We start from the raw sequence: 18,402 nt of genomic DNA, 5'->3' as shown, positions 1-18,402 counted from the left end.
GATGTACATCAACAGGGGCTCCCCATTGGTGGTTGACCCTTTCTAGACTACCTGCATGGCGGGCAGGAGTCAGATATAGTTGGTTCTAGTCCAGTGCCTAAGCCAATACCACTCACATCTGTAACCAATAAAGTTGTGGCCTTATTTAGCTCAGTAACCCAAATTTTGGTGTATGTGAGTTATTATCCAGAAATTGGGGGTGGGGAGCTTGGGGCTTTGATGTGCAATGGCAGCAGATTCCTGCACTCACAAAAAGGTTACCATTGGGCATTCTGGAACACAGCACCGCCATTGGGAATGGCTGGACAGAAGAAAAGAGAGAGGTCCTCCAGGAAAGGAAGCCTGGTCAGAAGGTGTAAAGGCAGAGCAAGCTATAGCCTCTCCTTCAGCAGGGACTCGGGCACAAAGGATTCAAGGGAAAGCAAAGATGACCAGGGACCTCTGAGAGCTGGAAACAAGGTAAAGGATAGGTAGCTGCTGCACACAGAAGGAACCCCTAGGATGCAATGGGTCCTTGTCTCTCTGTGGAGTCAAGGATCCACCAGTCAGTATTTGAGGGAAGGGCCTGTGTTGGGGATCTAAGGATCCCTTGTGGGAGGGGATAAATTAGGCAAATAGTAACGTCCATGTCTGACAAAGAAATATTGTACAATGCCTGAGAATCCCTGGGTGAAGGGCAGTTTAGAAATATTCCTAATAAATACATTGTAAAATAAATACTTTTGATGCCAGCTCTCCAAAGTTCCAACTTACATCCTTCCACCCAACTCCTCTCATTAAAAGATGGTCTGAAAAGAAAGTATTATTCAGGGATCTAATATGAAGGTAGATGTTCTTGGCGGCCAGAAACCATTCACATGCAGAAAAAGTGTGCCAGTCAAACACACACACACAGTTTCAAGGGTCATGAAATGTTTGCACTGAATTTCTCTCCATATACAATAGTTATGTTGGTGCACCTAAAAATTGGGCAAAACTGCCCAGTTTCCTCCCGCTGCCTCCCAAAAGAATAAATGAAATATCAAATCACCAAGATCCATGAATAAATTTTATTGCTCCATATGAAGGGAAAGGGAGGTGCTACAGGCATTGTAAGAAGAAGAGTTCGGATTTGATATCCCGCTTTATCACTACCCTAAGGAGTCTCAAATTGGCTAACATTCTCCTTTCCCTTCCTCCCCCACAACAAACACTCTGTGAGGTGAGTGGGGCTGAGAGACTTCAGAGAAGTGTGACTAGCCCAAGGTCACCCAGCAGCTGCATGTGGAGGAGCAGAGACGCGAACCCGGTTCCCCAGATTATGAGTCTACCGCTTTTAACTACTACACCACACTGGCTAGCTGTTGTTAGCACCTTGCATCCAAGAGTCCTTAATTCGTTGGCCAGTTGCAACACTTACAACTTTCATCAAAGACCAGGCCAGCTGCACAAGACATGGGGAATGTTACAGCTCCAGAACAAATGTAGAATTTATTGGGATCAGTTGGATTAGCATATATGCCATCAGCTTTGTTGGCACAAAATTCTGTTCCAGGAGGAGTGGTGGGAGCATCTGGATCAAGTGTGGTTGTAGGCCCCGGAGTAGTAATAGGTTCAGGAGTGGTTGGTGGTATTATGGTGCTTCCTGGGTCACCACAAACTGAAAGGAACATGCAAAATCAGGAATCAGACATTTGCTTTCAATAACTTCTTCCTAGAACCATTATAGTCTATGAGTATAAAAACCACCTGCTTTAGGAAGGAGGAATGGCAGTGAGCTGCACTTTCCATAATGGGAAATATCGTTACTCTTACATAATGCAGGTGACTGGGTGTCAGAGCATTATATAATATGTTTGTATAAAATATCATGGAGGCAAAGCTTATTATCCTGTATAAATTATTTTCTAATAAAATTCAGAAACTCTGTATACAATGAGATTCATTTTGCTAAATAATATTTTAAGCCATGCAGCAGCAACTTGGGCATTCAAAATAATGCATGCTCTAAAAGGAGCTTCTCACTCAGCTAGCTTGGTGCTTTAACACTAAACTAGAATATTCCCCAAAACAAAGTTCATTTGAACCTCAGTTTTTCAGTGTCTCGGAAGCTGAACGTTTCGGTTTTTGAACACCGAAAACCTGGAAGTAATTGCTTCTGTTTTCAAATGTGCCTCGGTTGTGCTTCAGTTGTCGAATGTTTCGGAAGTCGAATGGGCTTCCAGAACAGATTACGTTCGACAACCAATGTTCCACTGTACTATGTTGTGTAGGATTTGGTGTGATGGTCCATAGAAACAAATGCCACATGAAGTGACTGTGCCTTATTTGCCATACACCCTGGTGAAAGTCAACACAGTTGACTTTTAAGGAATGTGTGCACTGCAAAAAGTTCATCTGCTTCTTCCTTCATTTAAATAGCACACACTAAGACATCATGTGGCGAGGTGAGCTTTTAAACACCATGTGCTGGTTCCAAAACATTTGCCACTGGGCTGGTTTGGACAATGAATGTGCATCCTTCCCATTACAGTGGTACCTCGGGTTACAGACGCTTCAGGTTACAGACTCCACTAACCCGGAAGTAGTACCTCGGGTTAAGAACCTTACTTCAGGATGAGAACAGAAATTGCGTAGTGGTGGCATGGCAGCAGCGGGAGGCCCCATTAGCTAAAGTGGTACCTCAGGTTAAGAACAGTTTCAGGTTAAGAATGGACCTCCAAAACGAATTAAGTTCTTAACCAGAAGGTACCACTGTACTGAAACATACCGGTAGCTGCAAAGAGTCAGGTGTGGAATCTAAACAACTGTTTGGCTTTGGTACCATCTTACCTTTGCCTGCAAGTAGGTTCTTCAGCTCATTTATGAGAGGGTAAGGTCCTTCACCACAGAATGAGCCACTGAAGTCATCCAGGTCAATAGCCCACACCATGCCACCACCAAATTTGTTGTCCTTCACAAACTGGGTCTATAAACAAAAAGGATAATGCTTTATGACAAGCTCTGCTCCCAAGCAAGCAGTGAAAATTGCTGAGGGAAAACCCACTAATTCAACACCAGTATGACACCAGGAGAACTACCAAACAAGCTACTCTGCAAAATTACATCAGCCATTAATCTAGTCTTGATGTTTGTATCCTGAATGTTCGTGGGTTGGTCTACGTAGCCAACCAAGGCCACATTCACACTGCACCTTTAAAGCACTATGATACCCCTTTAAACAGTCATGGCTTCCCACAAAGAATTCTGGGAGCTATGGTTTATTAAGGGCGCTGAGCATTGTTTGGAGACCCCTATTGCCCTCCCAGAGCTCCAGTCTCCAGCGTGGTTTAACAACCAATCCCTCTTCACAGGGAACTCTGTGAGTAGAACAGGGGTCTCCTAACAACTCTCCGTGCCCTTGACAAACTACAGTTCCCAGGATTCCTTGGGAGAAGCCATAACTGTTTAAAGTGGTATCACAGGGCTGTAAATGGATGAATTCCCATAATCCCTGATCACGTGCTATGCTGGTTGATGGGAGTCCAACCCACAATGGCTACTCCTGGTCTGCAATATGCAACTCCATTCTTCACTCCTGATGCCCTCTAAACATTCTGCCAGTCATGTGTAAACAGCTTCCTTTCCCCAAGGCTGGGAGAACATTTAAAGGACCCTACCATATGGGGGTATAAATGTTTTTCTAGGTAATCGGCACCCACAGCACAATGTAGATTCCATGGGAAAGACACATGCAATAAAACCCTATCCATGTGCTTGAGTCGTTTTATGTTATGGTTTTATTGTGTATTTCAAGGTATGATATAAATAAATCATTATACTTCAATTCAGCACTCTGAATAAACAAATAGTTGAGAAAACATCTTCCAGCTCCCAAATGGTTGGGACAACCTCTAAAGGTCACTTAGATCTGTAAATGAGAAATGGCAACTCCTGTGTTCAAATTATGCAACACAGGCATTCAGTACAGCACTGTGGGTAAAAAGAAGGCATAAAATAAAAGGTCATAGTCAACAAAGGCAGCCTTACTTTGTATCCATAGCTTTTTTTGTTGTCAAAGCCAACCCACTCAGAACCTTTGTAAGCATAGGGAACACACTGGTCTTCAATCCAATTAACAGTAGCATCCCTTATAAAGGTACAGATCTGCAAGCAGAGTATGGTATTAATAGATTAATGGATTTGAATCAGATTAATCTGGTGGAACATGGAATTAAAGTTGCAACAGAGAAGTTATTTGGTTTTTAATGATCTAATTCATGGAAACCACAGAAACAGAACTTTCTGTCCCAGTCAAGAGAGGAACACAGTAGACTTCCCTGTTGACTTTTGGAAATGGAGGCTACAGCATCCTAGAGCTCCCAGGATGCCCTTGCAGGAACAATATGACTGCACCACAAAAGCTGCTTTGCAGACTAAGCAGCTGTTGTAACAGCGGAGGTTTGAATTCCCCTACAGATTTGTTGTGTGAGTAAAAATACTCTGATATATGCAGACACCAAAATACTAGAAATTCAGCAAATAACCTCACACAACACTAATAACAGCTGCTAAGAAAAATTGTAATTTATCCAAATCCAGAAGGCAAGTAGAAAGACAGCATGATATTTATTTTGGGCCAAATTTGTAGTGTAATATTGTCAAAATATTCCAGTGTGTTAGGTTCAAGATTTTGAAGGCACTTGTATATAAAATAATTTTTGCTCATTTGGTTTATTATATATTCTGAAAAAAAACATGAGAATGGCAACAAACCATGTGCAGTGCAGTCTTAAGGTATAGTTATGATGCAGCTTAATTCTTAGTAAGTGGGCATAAGATTGTAACTGTATTAGAGTGCAATTCTATATTCAGAAGCATGCTCCACCGAATTCAATAGGACGTATTCTCAGCCAGGTAAGCCTACATAGGACTGTAACCTAAAAGGCATCCTGCCCTAGGACTTCTCCAGCATCTTACCTCATAGTAAGCCCAGAAACCAGCCTCACGGGTGTATGGTCCAGAAGAACCAGCCCCAGAAACAGGAGCGCCCACTGATGTATCACTGGTAGTAAGCCTAAAGGTACGTCCATAGGTGGGAAATCCCATCACAAGCTTCCCAGCAGGAACGCCGTTGTCTCTCCAGTATTTCATGGCAAACTCCTGCAAATATAACAGTGTGAATTAGCCTCACAATCATTGTTTGCAAACACTGTTACTGGGAAATTGGAAAGGGGGGGTGAGAGACCTCCCCGCTCCCCCCACAAGCCTTGCCTCACCACAAGGCAAGGACTGCACATTACCAAAACCTCATTCATTTACATTCAAAAGTCCATTCACAAAGTGCCTGCCTATTCAGAAACGCCAGATCCCTGACAGCAGCCCCTGGTGTCAAGAAAATTAACAGCAACAATCTGCAAAGGCATTGCATCTGGAAGGGAAGCTCAGCTCAATTTGCAGAAGGAGCCTGAAATCAGGGAGAGCGTCAATACTAAATGTAGCAATTCACATGATAAGTGCATCTACGTACTGGCTTAATGGGAAGACTTTAGAAATTCATAAGAAATCACTCGTCTCAATCTTCTCAGTTCCAATGGCATTTAGGACCCAGGGAAGTGAGGTATAAGGGGAGGGGTGTGTGAGCCCACCATAATCCCCAAGAGATGTACCCTCACAGTTTGCAGGGCCTTCCCAAGAACTCATGACCAGTGATATCCTGCCCCAAGAGTGCCAGACAGAGAACCATCTCAATCACAATGCCTACCCACCCCATAGTGGGATGAAGCCCGGACAAGACAAAGGGGTGTATTTGACTTGACTCAGCAACCAGGGAACTGTAAATACTTTCCTTTGTAGTGTAATGGTGTGAAAGAATATATTTGAGAGACATGGGGATGCCTGGATCTCAGGATCTACCCAAGACCACACCTTTTCTGAGACATATCTATGATGTCTTGATGATGCATCCTGAGATGTATTATGGGAAACTTTGGGAAACTTTAAAATACTGGTGTAACCATTGTTTTTGGCTGCTTCGTCTTTGTGATTGTAGGAAGTCTTGTTGCAACAATAAAGATCAAGCCTCCAGGCCGCTGTTTTGCTTCTGCCTCCTGGCTGAAGTCTCTTATTTCTGACACCCGATCTAAACCTATGGGAGTCAAGGTTAGGCAATTGTGGGGTGCTCCAAGGACTCCATGTTACAACACAAAGCAACCTGCTAAAGAAAATAAACCGTGCTTCATATTCTTACACAGTTGAAATATCTGAAGTCTCCAATATCAGCTGAACCAACATGCAGTGGGCTGTTGTGCCCTGTAAAGGTGTCCCAGCCACCATGGAAGTCATAGGTCATCACGCTAATAAAATCCAGGTGTCTGAAATGAAAAGGGCAGTTTAAAATTAGGCTGATTCAAACAAGCAAGTCTAGGTAGGTTTTGTTATTTGGAGGTTCCACCCCCACCACAGAGTGAAATTTCAGCAAGTTCGCATCAGCAAATTTTAATTTTTGCAATAAAAAAAGTTTTTTCTGGTGGATTTGGAACTTCTTCAACCTCACTTCACTTGCAAGGGGACATGAGTCTGAGAGACCATCAGTCAGAATGTGGGGTGAAAAGAAAGTCAAAGCTCAGTCAAGGCCAAACTCTATGTGATGTATATGTCTTTTCTGGCCTTGCCCAGATGAGTAAAAAAGAAGGCTGCTGAGGTGGGGACTGAGAGTGAGGACCATGGTGGGGGACCATGCTTCTAACTGTAAAAAGCCCCCCCCCCTTCTGCACTTGCTATTTACAGTAGGAGAGCTCTCCCATTGACATCAAAGATGAAGGAAGGCAATTGGGATTGGGATTGTGGTGTTTGCAAAGTGTTAAAGCCACCTTCCCCCCTGCCTTCACTTCATGGTCTTGATCTGCCGGAGTCGAGGAAGTATGCCGAAAACAAACCAGCCATGTGAGGCCAAGCAATGCAACAAGCCTCACGGGACGTTTGGCCTTTGGCACTCATTTTCAGTTGGCAGTCTCAGCTCTGGCAACATGTGAAGCAATAATTGGCAAGGGAGTACACCTCTGTATGTAGCTTCCTTTAGCATTGAGTGATAAGGTTTACAGGCCATAAGACTGGAATTCCAAGCAGGCTTGATCAATTAAGCATTACTATAATTGCATTTGACAAAGCTCTCCTTTTTTTCTCTCCACTTACTTTCCTATTTCTTCAATTTCGTATCCAGCATCAATGGTGGATTTACCAGCAGAGACAGCTGCTGTCACCAACAACCTGTTGCTCCCAGTCTCTTTGGCCTCTTGGTCAAAAGCTGCTACCATTTCCTAAAGAAAGAGAATGAACTATTATCCCAGCCTTTTGTTAAGCGACACAGTCCTATTTCTGCAGGTCTCTACAAACCTCTTTTGAGCAGCAAAGCTTTCTTCCCCAACTGCGAAGCCTGACCAGGCGGGTTGCTGAACCTACTGATCTCCTACCTGGATCAGGATGGTGAAACGATGCTTGTCCTCAGGGGGGCTACCCCTAGAACCTGGATATTCAAAGTCCAGATCAATCCCATCAAAGCCAAATTTGCGGAGGTATGCTATAACCGAGTTTATGAAAATCTTGCGGTTGGCTGCAGTGGAAACCATGGTAGTGAATCTGGGGGAAACACAAGCAACAGCAGAGTCTGGCAGCACTTTCTTAAAAGAGCATTCCTAGGCAAGAGCATAGCCTACCTTCATCCAATTTACCAAGGTACAGTTCTGCACCCCTGTTTTTCTTGCATCTGTTGCTAGTATCTTTCCTTTTGTTTTTTTGGTTTGTTGTTCATTTTTTTCCTATCAGCCAATCCAACTGCACATTGCATTACAGACTTTTTTTTCCTGTTCCTCAGCTTTGTTTTCTTGCTTTCTTTGCTTTATGCAGTTGAGATACTTCCATTATCAGCCACAGTCCTACCCTCAGTTATATGACATTTAGCTTTGCATAAATCTGTGTTTGGGTTTGTTCCCCCCCCCCCGGCATCTTGGTCTGCAGCACCTTGCAAGAGAGGGTGGAGGGCCAAACTTTCCTTATCTCTTCATGTTACCTGAAAGTGGAGAGTGGGGAAGGAGAGGCCAGAATGCATCTGAGGAAAGAATGGACTAACCTCTCCCATGGATATCCCCAGTCTAGTCTGGTCAACATATGCAGTAAAAGAAGGGGAGAAGAGCCCTGATGTGGTAAAAGGGCTGTACCATTTCAGTCTGGAAAGGAGGGTTGCTTTCCAATTTTTAATGCACTTTGTGTTAAGAGTTTTATTCAAGTACAAAGGATAGAAGACTAAGATGCAGGCTAAACCACAACCTGTCTCTCATGTTTTTGTATTTTGTCTCTCATGTATGGAAAGGAAACATTTTAAAAATGGCATTATTGATCTGCAGCCTGAAATGGTACAGTCCACTATGAGCTTCAGGACTGTACCACCTCAATTTACTACAAATACAGACCAGGCATCTGCCTCCATTCCTGCCTTCCATCTCCTAAGGAAGGAATAAGAAAGCAGCAAACCCTGAATGTAAATATACAGTTATCTATAGCTGGGCACACATTATACCTTTAAAGAATGTTCTTTCCCTGAAAGAACTCTCGGTACCATAATTTGTTATGGGTGGCTGGGAATTGTAAGTCCATGAGACATAAACTACAGTGTCCAGAATTCTTTGAGGGAAAGAATTTGTTTCAAACGTGCTTTAAATGTATGGTGTATACACAGTTGTGGGCACTGTCACATCTAAGAAGGTAGTAACTGAATTAGGCACGTCAGAGAATAGCTCTCCCTGCTTCTTGCACTTGCCATTCTCAGTCTCTTACTCTCCTGTTACAAAAAGTACTTTACAGAGAAGTCAAACAGACCTGGAATCTTAAGGGAGGCCATCCCTGATGCTTAGCTTACGGGAGTCTGATTCCACTCACAGTCCGTCAGTTGTCAACCACTATTATGCTCAACAGTTGTATGCTGATTACCACTCATATTTCCAAAGTTATAGAGAAAACTTACTTCTGTGTACCAAAGTTCCACCCTCCAATAGCCAGCAATGTCACCAAGGCAGGATTACTGTGAAAAGGATATATATATATTTAAACAAAAACTGAAAACAGGTTTGATGTAGAAAATCTATAGATAGTGTTCTTGTAAAAACTAAGCTGCTCACTATTTATATCTTCTGCCTGCCAAAATTTCCAGCGGACTTCTACTTAATGCTTATACAAAGTCAAGTTTAGATTGTGGAACAAGTTCTTTCTTTATGAGGTCTACAGCTACCATTGTATCATTATCACCAAGTCAGATGGTACATCTGCAATATCTGTATCAGTTTATGCTAGAGAAGTGCCTGGTGGATCCACAGTTTCTGTATCGGCTCCTAGAACAGCTCTGAGGCATCTTACAAAAAGATAAGCACTTATTTTACCCACATCACAGTTACATCTTAATGTTGTGTCTAAGAAAAAGCTGACCTCTGCTTTAGCGCTTGGAACTCTGGGAAGAGCCTGTCCTCATCATTCCACTCATAAGGGGCAATCTTATTGTCGTTCATAGTTGCAAACGCATACATCAGGTGAGTGCAAAGATGTGGGTCCACGTTGTTTGGAAAGTACTTGGCTGGTTCAGGGCGGTACTGAGCCCAGTTGGTGAAATAGCACACAACTTTGCAGGAATGGCCTGGTGAGAAAATGGAGATGTTACCATTTTTGACACAAAGTCATGTTCAGAGTTCATTCGGTCATTATCTTCTAAGAGTGTGTCTGGATGGAGGATTTTGAAGTGGCTGACATAACAATTATGCAATATTTCCTAGCTCTAAAGACAGTCCAGGGGCTAGAAGGGATGGGGACTACAGCACAAAATCCCAGAACTAGTTTGCCACACAACTTTGAGATATCATTCCCCAAGCCTACCATTTCCAGTTTAACACTATAGTTCAGTGGTAGGGAACCAATATTGTTTCTGAAATAATACATGAGCCCAAACACAGCTATCCTTCAAAGTTTGCATTTATCCAAGTTTTTGCATTTATCAAGCAATGTTTACTAGGGTTGCCATATTTCAGTATTGAGCTTTTTTCAGTTCTGCCCAAAGTTGTTGAGCTTTTTTGCCAAAATCACAAAGAGCCATTTTTGAGCTATTTTTACGGATCCCCCCCCCCCCAATTTCTATCTGGACACTGTTGTTGACTGCAGTATTCCAGATAGGGGAACCCTATGTTTACAAAACTGCATATATGTGGGGACAGATATAACATGAAGATATGCATAAAATGAAGATATGCATAAAAATGAAGGTATTAATAAAAATAAGTTAGTGAAAAATGCATTATATTGGGGAAGATGTCTTGCAAAAATGTGTCTATGAACTGTCTATTAAAAATGTATTTATTAGGAGAAATTCGCATGAAAATGCTGGTGAATTTTCATGAGGTTTTTTTATTTAATCCAAATTGCTGCAAAATGCAGGGAACTGAATTTAATATAGGAAAAATGAGAAGCAAAGAGAACCTTCCTTTCCCTACTTATTGTCAACCTTTCAGAGTGGAGCCAGAAGCCAAAGTGTGCAGGACAAGAGGCAAATGTTGGCAGAATATTATGCCAAAACATCACCTAGACAACTAAAATACAGATATCATATTAAATACATTTTGAGTGTTTATGTCTCTCCATTTATACATGTTTCACACACACACACACACACACACACACACACACACACACACACATGCACAAATAAAATTGTGGACATATTTTATCACATCTTGACAATCACTTGCCAGGCCACCAGAAGCCAACTTTAAAAATTGTCCCAGCCCATGAGCTGCTCCCTCCCTATCTTCCTACACCGCTAACTGTAACTTTTGCCAACAGCAAACTCACCATCCTCATCGGGATTTTCACTTGGCTTAGGAGTTGTTTCATCAGGAACCTGAGTAGTGGTTTCTTCAGAAGGTGTTGTTACATCATCAGGAAGAGTAGTAGTTTCATCAGGAGGTGTGGTGGGAGGATCAACAGTTGGAACATCACCACAGCCTAACAATAAGAAGTGCAGGTGTTCAGAAGGCATGTGGAAATCACAAATGCATTTAATAGGTATTTTAGCTTGCATGGCTACTTTGACAATTCTGGATTTGTTCAATGTTTTAAGCTGTCAGTAATATCTTATTGCTCTATTGGCTTTTGAGAAATACATTTGAGCTCCTGTTTTGATGGGAAATGGCATTTAATCTTTGAAAATTAATTACCCTGAGGTTCACCTGAGACCTCTGATCTAGGTTCACTTCAACAGGCATACTGTTGTACATCACTGGATGGGCAAGCGATAGGTTACATTTTCATTGCGAAAAAAGACCGATGTAGCTTTCTGTTTCATAAGAACAAAATCAAAACCCGCAATTGACCAATACTTTGGAACAACTGAAATGTCACAAACAATGAGCAAAATTTCTAGTTCTTCTGAACGCTTCATCAGGCTGTGGGGGTGGGGTGGGGGTAGGGAGCCGGTCTGATGTTGGAAGCTACAAAATCTGCACCTGGTCACAAGATAGAGGGCAGGAGGCAATAGCCAACTTAATTTGTATAGACAAAGGACCTACAAATTGGGACCAGGCAGGAATTTGTTGCCAGATTAGCTGACAACCGAGGAAAGTCTCTGACTTTGTCCCAGTGAGCCTCAACTGAGCATAGCCAGGTACAAATCAAACGACTGCATTGAAGTCCATTTGATACATGCTAGGGAATCAGATTCGCTGGCATTCTTCCTACTGGCTACATACATACATACATACATACATACATACATACATACTTACCCAGGGAAGGAATATCACACTGTTACACTGTTGTAAATAGGGCCACCTTGTATCCGCCCATGGAGGATCCTGCTTCACACACAGTGGAGCGCAAGATTACCTTTGGTGCTACATTTAGATGCCTTACCTCCTGCAAGGAGACTCTTCAGTTTGTTTATTAATGGGTAGGCTCCTTCACCACAGAATCCACCACTGAAGTCGTCCAAATCAATTGCCCATACCATGGCACCCCCAAACTTATTATCCTTCACAAACTGGGCCTGCAAGAGAATCATCATCATGATGACATTCCCATGATGCCATTTTCACAACAGGAGGAAGCTTCATTTGCATCGGGCCTCTTCTTGTGCTATTCATATTATCATCTGATTTGTATTTCATTTAGTTCCTTTTAAAAACATTCATGCCCCACTTGGGGCAGTTTTCAGCTTATAACATTACAATTTCACGAAACAATATGGAATAATGCACACGCAGAAATGGTAACTGCTTATTCATGGAACTCCTTGGTTTCCCCACACACTGAATCTTTAGAAGGGCAAGCCTTGCATGGAAGAAATCCCTTACATTACAACGTGCAAATTGTGATAGCACAAAACGTGACAGAACACACAAAGTTCAGAATGCTGATAAAGATGCCTTTGACAAACCAAATGTAAGGGGGAAAGCTGTATGCAAAAATGGTTCTTACTTTGTACTCATAACTCTTGGCATTGTCAAAGCCAACCCATTCATTCCCTTTGGAGGCATATGGCACCTTCTGGTCTTCAATCCAACTAACCGTGGCATCTCTTATGAATGTGCAGATCTGCCAAAATGTTATGATATTAGCAAGAGGACAAAATGAAGAAGTAGAATGGTCATGTCAAGAAAACAATGACACTCATTGTGCTTCGAAATTACCATATGGTGAGAAGCTTAGGATCATAACTGCAGCTGCTCCTGCCTGTCACTTGCAGAAGCTGACTCCTTTGTGAATTAATTTGATTCTTTTAAATGTAATTGTACTCAATTTGTATTCAGTTTGATTAGCCTCCAACTATAATAAATTTGCATAGGAGCCTATGCTTGTACCCAAATATGCATAGGCTTCTCTACACATGCAGTCTGAACCTTCCATTTTGGAAGTTTATGGATTGCTTTTAGGGAACCTGTCGTTCCTGTGCAATCATTTCGAATGTGTAGGGAGTGGCCAATGGGCTGGCCGCCCATTCTTAAGAACCCAGGAAGCTGCTTTATGTGCCCTTCTGGGATAGTTCAGTTGACAGAGCATGAGACTCTTAAGCTCAGGGTTGTGGGTTCTAGCCCCACCTTGTGCAAAAGATTCCTGCATTCCAGGGGGTTGAACTAGACAACTCTTGTGGTCCTTTCCAACTCTACAATTCCATGATTCTAAGTCCCACCATTCATCTATCTAGCTCAGTACATAGCTGCCAATTTATCCCTTTTTTAAGGGATTTTCCCTTATGCTGAATAGGCTTCCTCGCGAGAAAAGGGAAAACTTGGCAGCTATTGCTCAGTACCGTCTATATCAATTGGCGGCGGCAGCTCCGGGAATACAAACAGGGGTGTCCTTCTGTAGCCCTATCTGGCAATGCTGGGGATTAAATCTGGGACAATCTGCATGCAAAGCAGATTCTCTACCACTGAGCTACAGCCTTTTGTCCTGAATAAGCATTAATACTTACCCAGAATGAATGCATTCGTGAATGGAGTTGATGGCAGGCATTAATACTCATTCAATGAAGAAACAACCTGAATTTTCCTCAAATCATTACCTCATAGTAGGCCCAGAACCCAGCTTCTCTAGTATAAGGTCCAGAAGAGCCAGCCCCAGAGGCAGGAGCACCCACAGATGTATCACTGGTAGTAAGCCTGAAAGTGCGTCCATAGGTGGGAAATCCCATGAGAAGCTTGCTAGATGGAACACCGTTGTCTCTCCAGTAATTCATTGCAAACTCCTGTTTGTAAAAGATGAATGGAGGGGGTTGTGGGATTTAATATCTGTCTTATTCTATGGGAGTTGATCAAATCTATTCTCCATCTCCTTACACAGTTGAAATACTTGAAGTCGCCCTGGTCAGCTGATCCCACATGCAATGGACTGTTGTGGCCTGTGAAGGTGTCCCAGCCACCATGGAAGTCATATGTCATCACGCTGATGAAATCCAGGAGCCTGGAGAAAGTCGCACAGGAAGCAGTGTTAACAGCCAACATTCTGACACAGGCACTAGGAGTGTGTCTAAGAGAAGCCAAAGTCAGAACAGGTGGCTATTATTAAGAAAATGCATGTTTTCATTTACTTACTTTCCTATTGCGGCTATTTCGTATGCAGCGTCAATGGTTCCTTTCCCTGCAGACACAGCTGCTGTGATTAGCAGTCTGGGGCGACCTGTGCTGGCAGCCTCAGCTGTAAAGGCCTCCAACATTTCCTAAAGAAGGAGGAGGAACCACTAGTGAATACCTATTAGCAGAGCCATAGCAAACACGTGTCATTTTTTTCTGGAACTAGGCAGCTGTGGGCATTTTAATTTCCTACAATGCATAGCATCAATGTGGGGCCCTGATGCAAAGTAAAATGACAGTCCCCAACCAGTAGAGGGCGCTTTGCCTGGGCACCCGAAACGTTGAGTCACATGCCTATTAGAAGGTCATTGGTCTTCCTGAGCACTAGGTTAAATGACCATTCTAAAACTGACAATGGTATCAGAGATCTCAGTCAAGAGTACCAATTTATCAGGGATCCTCTCAGTAACCAAGACAGAAAGTTGAGCTATTCCAGTGTCTTGCCTTTCATCTCAACAGATCCATCTGAAAGGCCAGAGTCTAGGGCTTATAACCTGGTCTGCCTCATATTGATCTAACTTTATATCTGTGCCATTTAGCAGCAAAGGACTTTTAAGTTCCTCTTCACATGTTCAGCAATTGCCAGATTCTAATATATATTCCCCCCCTTTTTTGTGATAGTGAGAGGAAAACATTTTAGCTCTGAAAATGGTAACAGTATATCCCAAGCATTAATCTGTTTATTAATCTGCAAAGATCAGCAACATGCTGATTAATACAATCCCGAAAAATGCTGGGTTTCTGTTACCTCCATCATTTCCATAAGTTGAGGCTCTTGGTATATAGCCCATTTAGGGACAGAAACAACTCAACAGCATTTATCATCCATTCTACTTATGAGATTTCTATGTTTGTTAAAAGCTTTCATAGCTAAGCTAGCTATGGAAGTATACTAGATCTGTGAGAGAATGCTGGGCTGGTACCTCACCTGAATCAGGATGGTAAACCGTTGCTTATCCTCAGGGGGGCTGCCTCTAGAGCCCGGGTATTCAAAGTCCAAGTCAATCCCATCAAAATTAAATTTGCGGAGATAGGCTATCACTGAATCAATGAAGGTCTTTCGGTTGGCAGCTGTGGCGACCATTGTGGTGAATCTAAAAAGAACAGATCTCATTCTTAGTATTGCATTTTTACTGTGGTACTAAGGAAAACTTACTTTAAGGTAAAAATGCCTCCCTTAGAGAATGTATGAACACTTGCAAGAACATGTTCGCAGATAAATTAATACTTAGCTCTAGCCCTGCCTTTTCCTACAAACTACTTAATTTCCCTTTATTGCTGTGAAGTTTCAAAATTTCTAACATCTGCTAGAGCTTAGTGTGGTTTCTAACCATCTAGTGGCTTCATAATTTGGACTCTTTGTCAGTATAGACAGAGGTAAATAAACAAAAGCGTTCTCACTTCTGAGTGCCGAAATTCCACCCTCCGATAGCCAACAGCTGAACCAGTTCGGAATTCCTAAAAGGCACAGAATATATTAATATATTAAAGTGAATAGAGAAACATTTTTAAAGATATAGGTTTAGACACTCGCAACAGTATTATATACAACAGTACAGCACCATTCCCTGTGCAATTATGTATTTATGCGGCACATGCATCAATCGGATGAATCTAACCTAAAGTAGTTGCATTTAGACCCCACTGAAACCAACTAACTTTTCACACACTTTTTTCAATAGAACCTAAGTTTGTCTAACTTAAGTGGATCCACCCCAATGCTTATTTCTTTAATACATCTGTATCTTCCCTTTCTTACAAGAACCCCAAAGCAGCTTACATGGAATTATCCTATTTTATTCTACTAACAACAGTGTTGGTCAAGCTAAAATGTGGGGATTTGCCGAAGACCAACTGGTAAGTAACATGGACTGAGTGGATATTTAAACCCAAACCAACTTCCATGTGCTATTCACTACACCCGAGTGTGCAAAATTATTGCATAGATTGGAAAAAGAGGGCAGGGAGCTTGTTTTCTTCTTCTCTCATAATACTAGAACCAAAGAAGCTGAGTGTTGGGAGACACAAGATGGACAAAAGGAAATCCTCCTTCACACAGTTGCTACTTCAAGATACAGTGATGGCCACCAACCCAGAGACCTTTAAATTCATGATGGATAAGGCTAGTAGTCACAGTGTTTCATTGCTGCCTCCAGGATCAGTGGCAGTATGTCTCTAAATACTATCAGGGGTCAGCAAACCTTTTCAGCAGGGGACCGGTCCACTGTCCCTTAGACCTTGTGAGGGGCCAGACTATATTTTGAAGAAGAAAAAAGAATGAATTCCTATGCCCCACAAATAACCCGGAGATGCATTTTAAATAAAAGGACACATTCTACTCATGTGAAAACAGTCTGATTCCTGCACCGTCCATGGGCCGGATTTAGGCGGCGATTGGGCCGAATCTGGCCCCTGGGACTTAGTTTGCCTATTCATGTACTAGTTGATGGGGAACACAAGTGGAGAGAATGCTATTCTGCTCATGTCCTTTCCATGGGCATCTGGTTGGTCAATGTGAGGGCAGAATGTATACTTTTGACCTGATCCAGCGGGGCTCATGTTCATTCACTCTGCCATGGACCATTAATGCCTTTCAATAAACTCTTCAAACTAACAGTTAGTATATTAGTATTATCGTGCAAAGAACAATTTTGGTATGAATTCACATCCATTCTCTAGTTGATGCAATCATAGGGATTGTGGGCCTAATATTATATATCAATCGCTGTATTGCAGCTAGAAGCAAAGTTCCTAAATATTAGCTAGTGATGGCATGGCAAAAGCTGCTGTAATGAACAGTAGCAAGTGAAGACTGAAACAGCTGGCATCACCACATTAGTTGAAATATGTCATATGAAGGGACACTGTTCAGAAGAATTCCTATCACCCTGGCACATAAATTGACAATTATGTGGCCCTAAACAGACATCCATATACGAAATGTTGCTCTGTGTTTGCATTGCTGCTTACTTTTGTTTCAGTGCAGTAAACTCTGGGAAGAGCCTGTCTTCATCATTCCATTCATAAGGGGCAATCTTATTTTCATTCATTGTAGCGAAAGCATAGATCAGGTGGGTGCAGAGTTGTGGGTCCACATTGTTTGGGAAGTATTTGGCTGGCTCTGGCCTATATTGAGCCCAGTTGGTGAAATAGCATACAAGTTTGCATGCCGAGCCTGATCGGAAGAGACGAAACAATTAAGCAGCTGTTTACAATACTCATTACAGCCCATTTTTTAATTAAAATCCCTTCCCAACCATACATTCGTATACCAGGTAAGCATGCAAGGACTGTGTAGCAAGCAAAAACAAAACCCTTAGGGGACAAACTTTTGGAAAGATGGGATGAGGCTATTTTAATTTGTACCATTTTGCCAAAAATCTTCGTCACGCACACAAATTTTGCATGAAGCAAGATGATAAATTTTGGGGTAAGGGAGAAGACTTTGAGTATATATATAGAACCAGGAGTGCAAACTTGAATAAAATATGGGGGGCACTGGTTAATTTGAGTTAAATAGCAGTTCTGATTATTTGTAAATATTTCTTTCACACAGAATTCCCAGGATTCTTGATGGCTTACAATACATATTATCCCTTTTTTACCTATGAAATTACTAAAGTAATGAGACAGTGTGTTTTCCATGTCTACCTGAGATGGCTAAGGTAGGAGGAAAGTAAACCTGAGCTTCTCAAGTCTGAAATTCAGTTGACAGCACCATGCTGGGTAGAGTAAACTGTGCATGATGTTTTATCGCTTTTTAAAATTATTATTATTATTCTGTTGGGAACCTCCCAGAGTAGCTGGGGAAACCCAGCCAAATGGGCAGGGTATAAATTTTGTTGTTGTTGTTGTCGTCGTCGTTGTCATCATCATCTTCTTCTGCACACACACATGCCCACAAAAACACTGCTCATCCCTAATTTCGTTGTTCCCGCAAGGGGACAATGACAATAAAGATCTATTCTATTCTATTCAAATTAAGGAATGGAATAAGTACTTACTGATTTGCAACTGCAGCAAAACAGCCAAACCTGCAAAGAACAGAGAAGAGAGTCCAAAGTAATGGAAAAATTGCACTCTGTAGTCTAACAAAGCACCATTCTTTGTGTCTGCGAAATGAAATCCCACCTTACAAACCTTAAGAGAGGCAGCATACAAAATATTATAAATGACTCACCGACCCACAGCAGCACCTTCCCCATCTTGCTTTCACATGAAGGAGCGCCAGATGAAGCTCTGAGCGGCACTTTATAGGGGGGCAAGGCCTCCTTATCAC

General features: G+C 42.2%; 2 protein-coding genes across 2 annotated transcripts; both read right to left on the bottom strand.

The window, feature by feature from the left end:
• Positions 1 to 1,011: 1,011 nt before the first annotated feature.
• On the bottom strand, positions 1,012 to 10,979 carry LOC148685077 (acidic mammalian chitinase-like). The gene is made up of 10 exons (XM_088674248.1): positions 10,846 to 10,979; positions 9,436 to 9,640; positions 8,978 to 9,034; positions 7,431 to 7,596; positions 7,153 to 7,277; positions 6,209 to 6,332; positions 4,939 to 5,121; positions 4,009 to 4,125; positions 2,812 to 2,947; positions 1,012 to 1,639 (listed from the first exon to the last, which is right to left on the bottom strand). The coding sequence occupies exons 2-10, from the start codon at positions 9,531 to 9,533 to the stop codon at positions 1,371 to 1,373; spliced, it is 1,275 nt and encodes a 424-aa protein (XP_088530374.1). The 5' UTR covers positions 9,534 to 9,640; positions 10,846 to 10,979; the 3' UTR covers positions 1,012 to 1,370.
• LOC118088437 (acidic mammalian chitinase-like) lies at positions 10,814 to 18,402 on the bottom strand. Its single transcript, XM_035122092.3, has 11 exons — positions 18,304 to 18,402; positions 18,128 to 18,157; positions 17,094 to 17,298; positions 15,525 to 15,581; positions 15,052 to 15,217; positions 14,085 to 14,209; positions 13,830 to 13,953; positions 13,556 to 13,738; positions 12,469 to 12,585; positions 11,905 to 12,037; positions 10,814 to 10,998 (listed from the first exon to the last, which is right to left on the bottom strand). Exons 1-11 carry the CDS (start codon positions 18,326 to 18,328, stop codon positions 10,814 to 10,816), a joined length of 1,350 nt encoding a protein of 449 aa, XP_034977983.2. The 5' UTR covers positions 18,329 to 18,402.

Source organism: Zootoca vivipara, chromosome 7 (genome assembly GCF_965207765.1).
Source record: "Zootoca vivipara chromosome 7, rZooViv2.hap1.1, whole genome shotgun sequence".
Taxonomy (NCBI): domain Eukaryota; kingdom Metazoa; phylum Chordata; class Lepidosauria; order Squamata; family Lacertidae; genus Zootoca; species Zootoca vivipara.
This window is presented reverse-complemented; position numbering and strand designations above follow the sequence as displayed.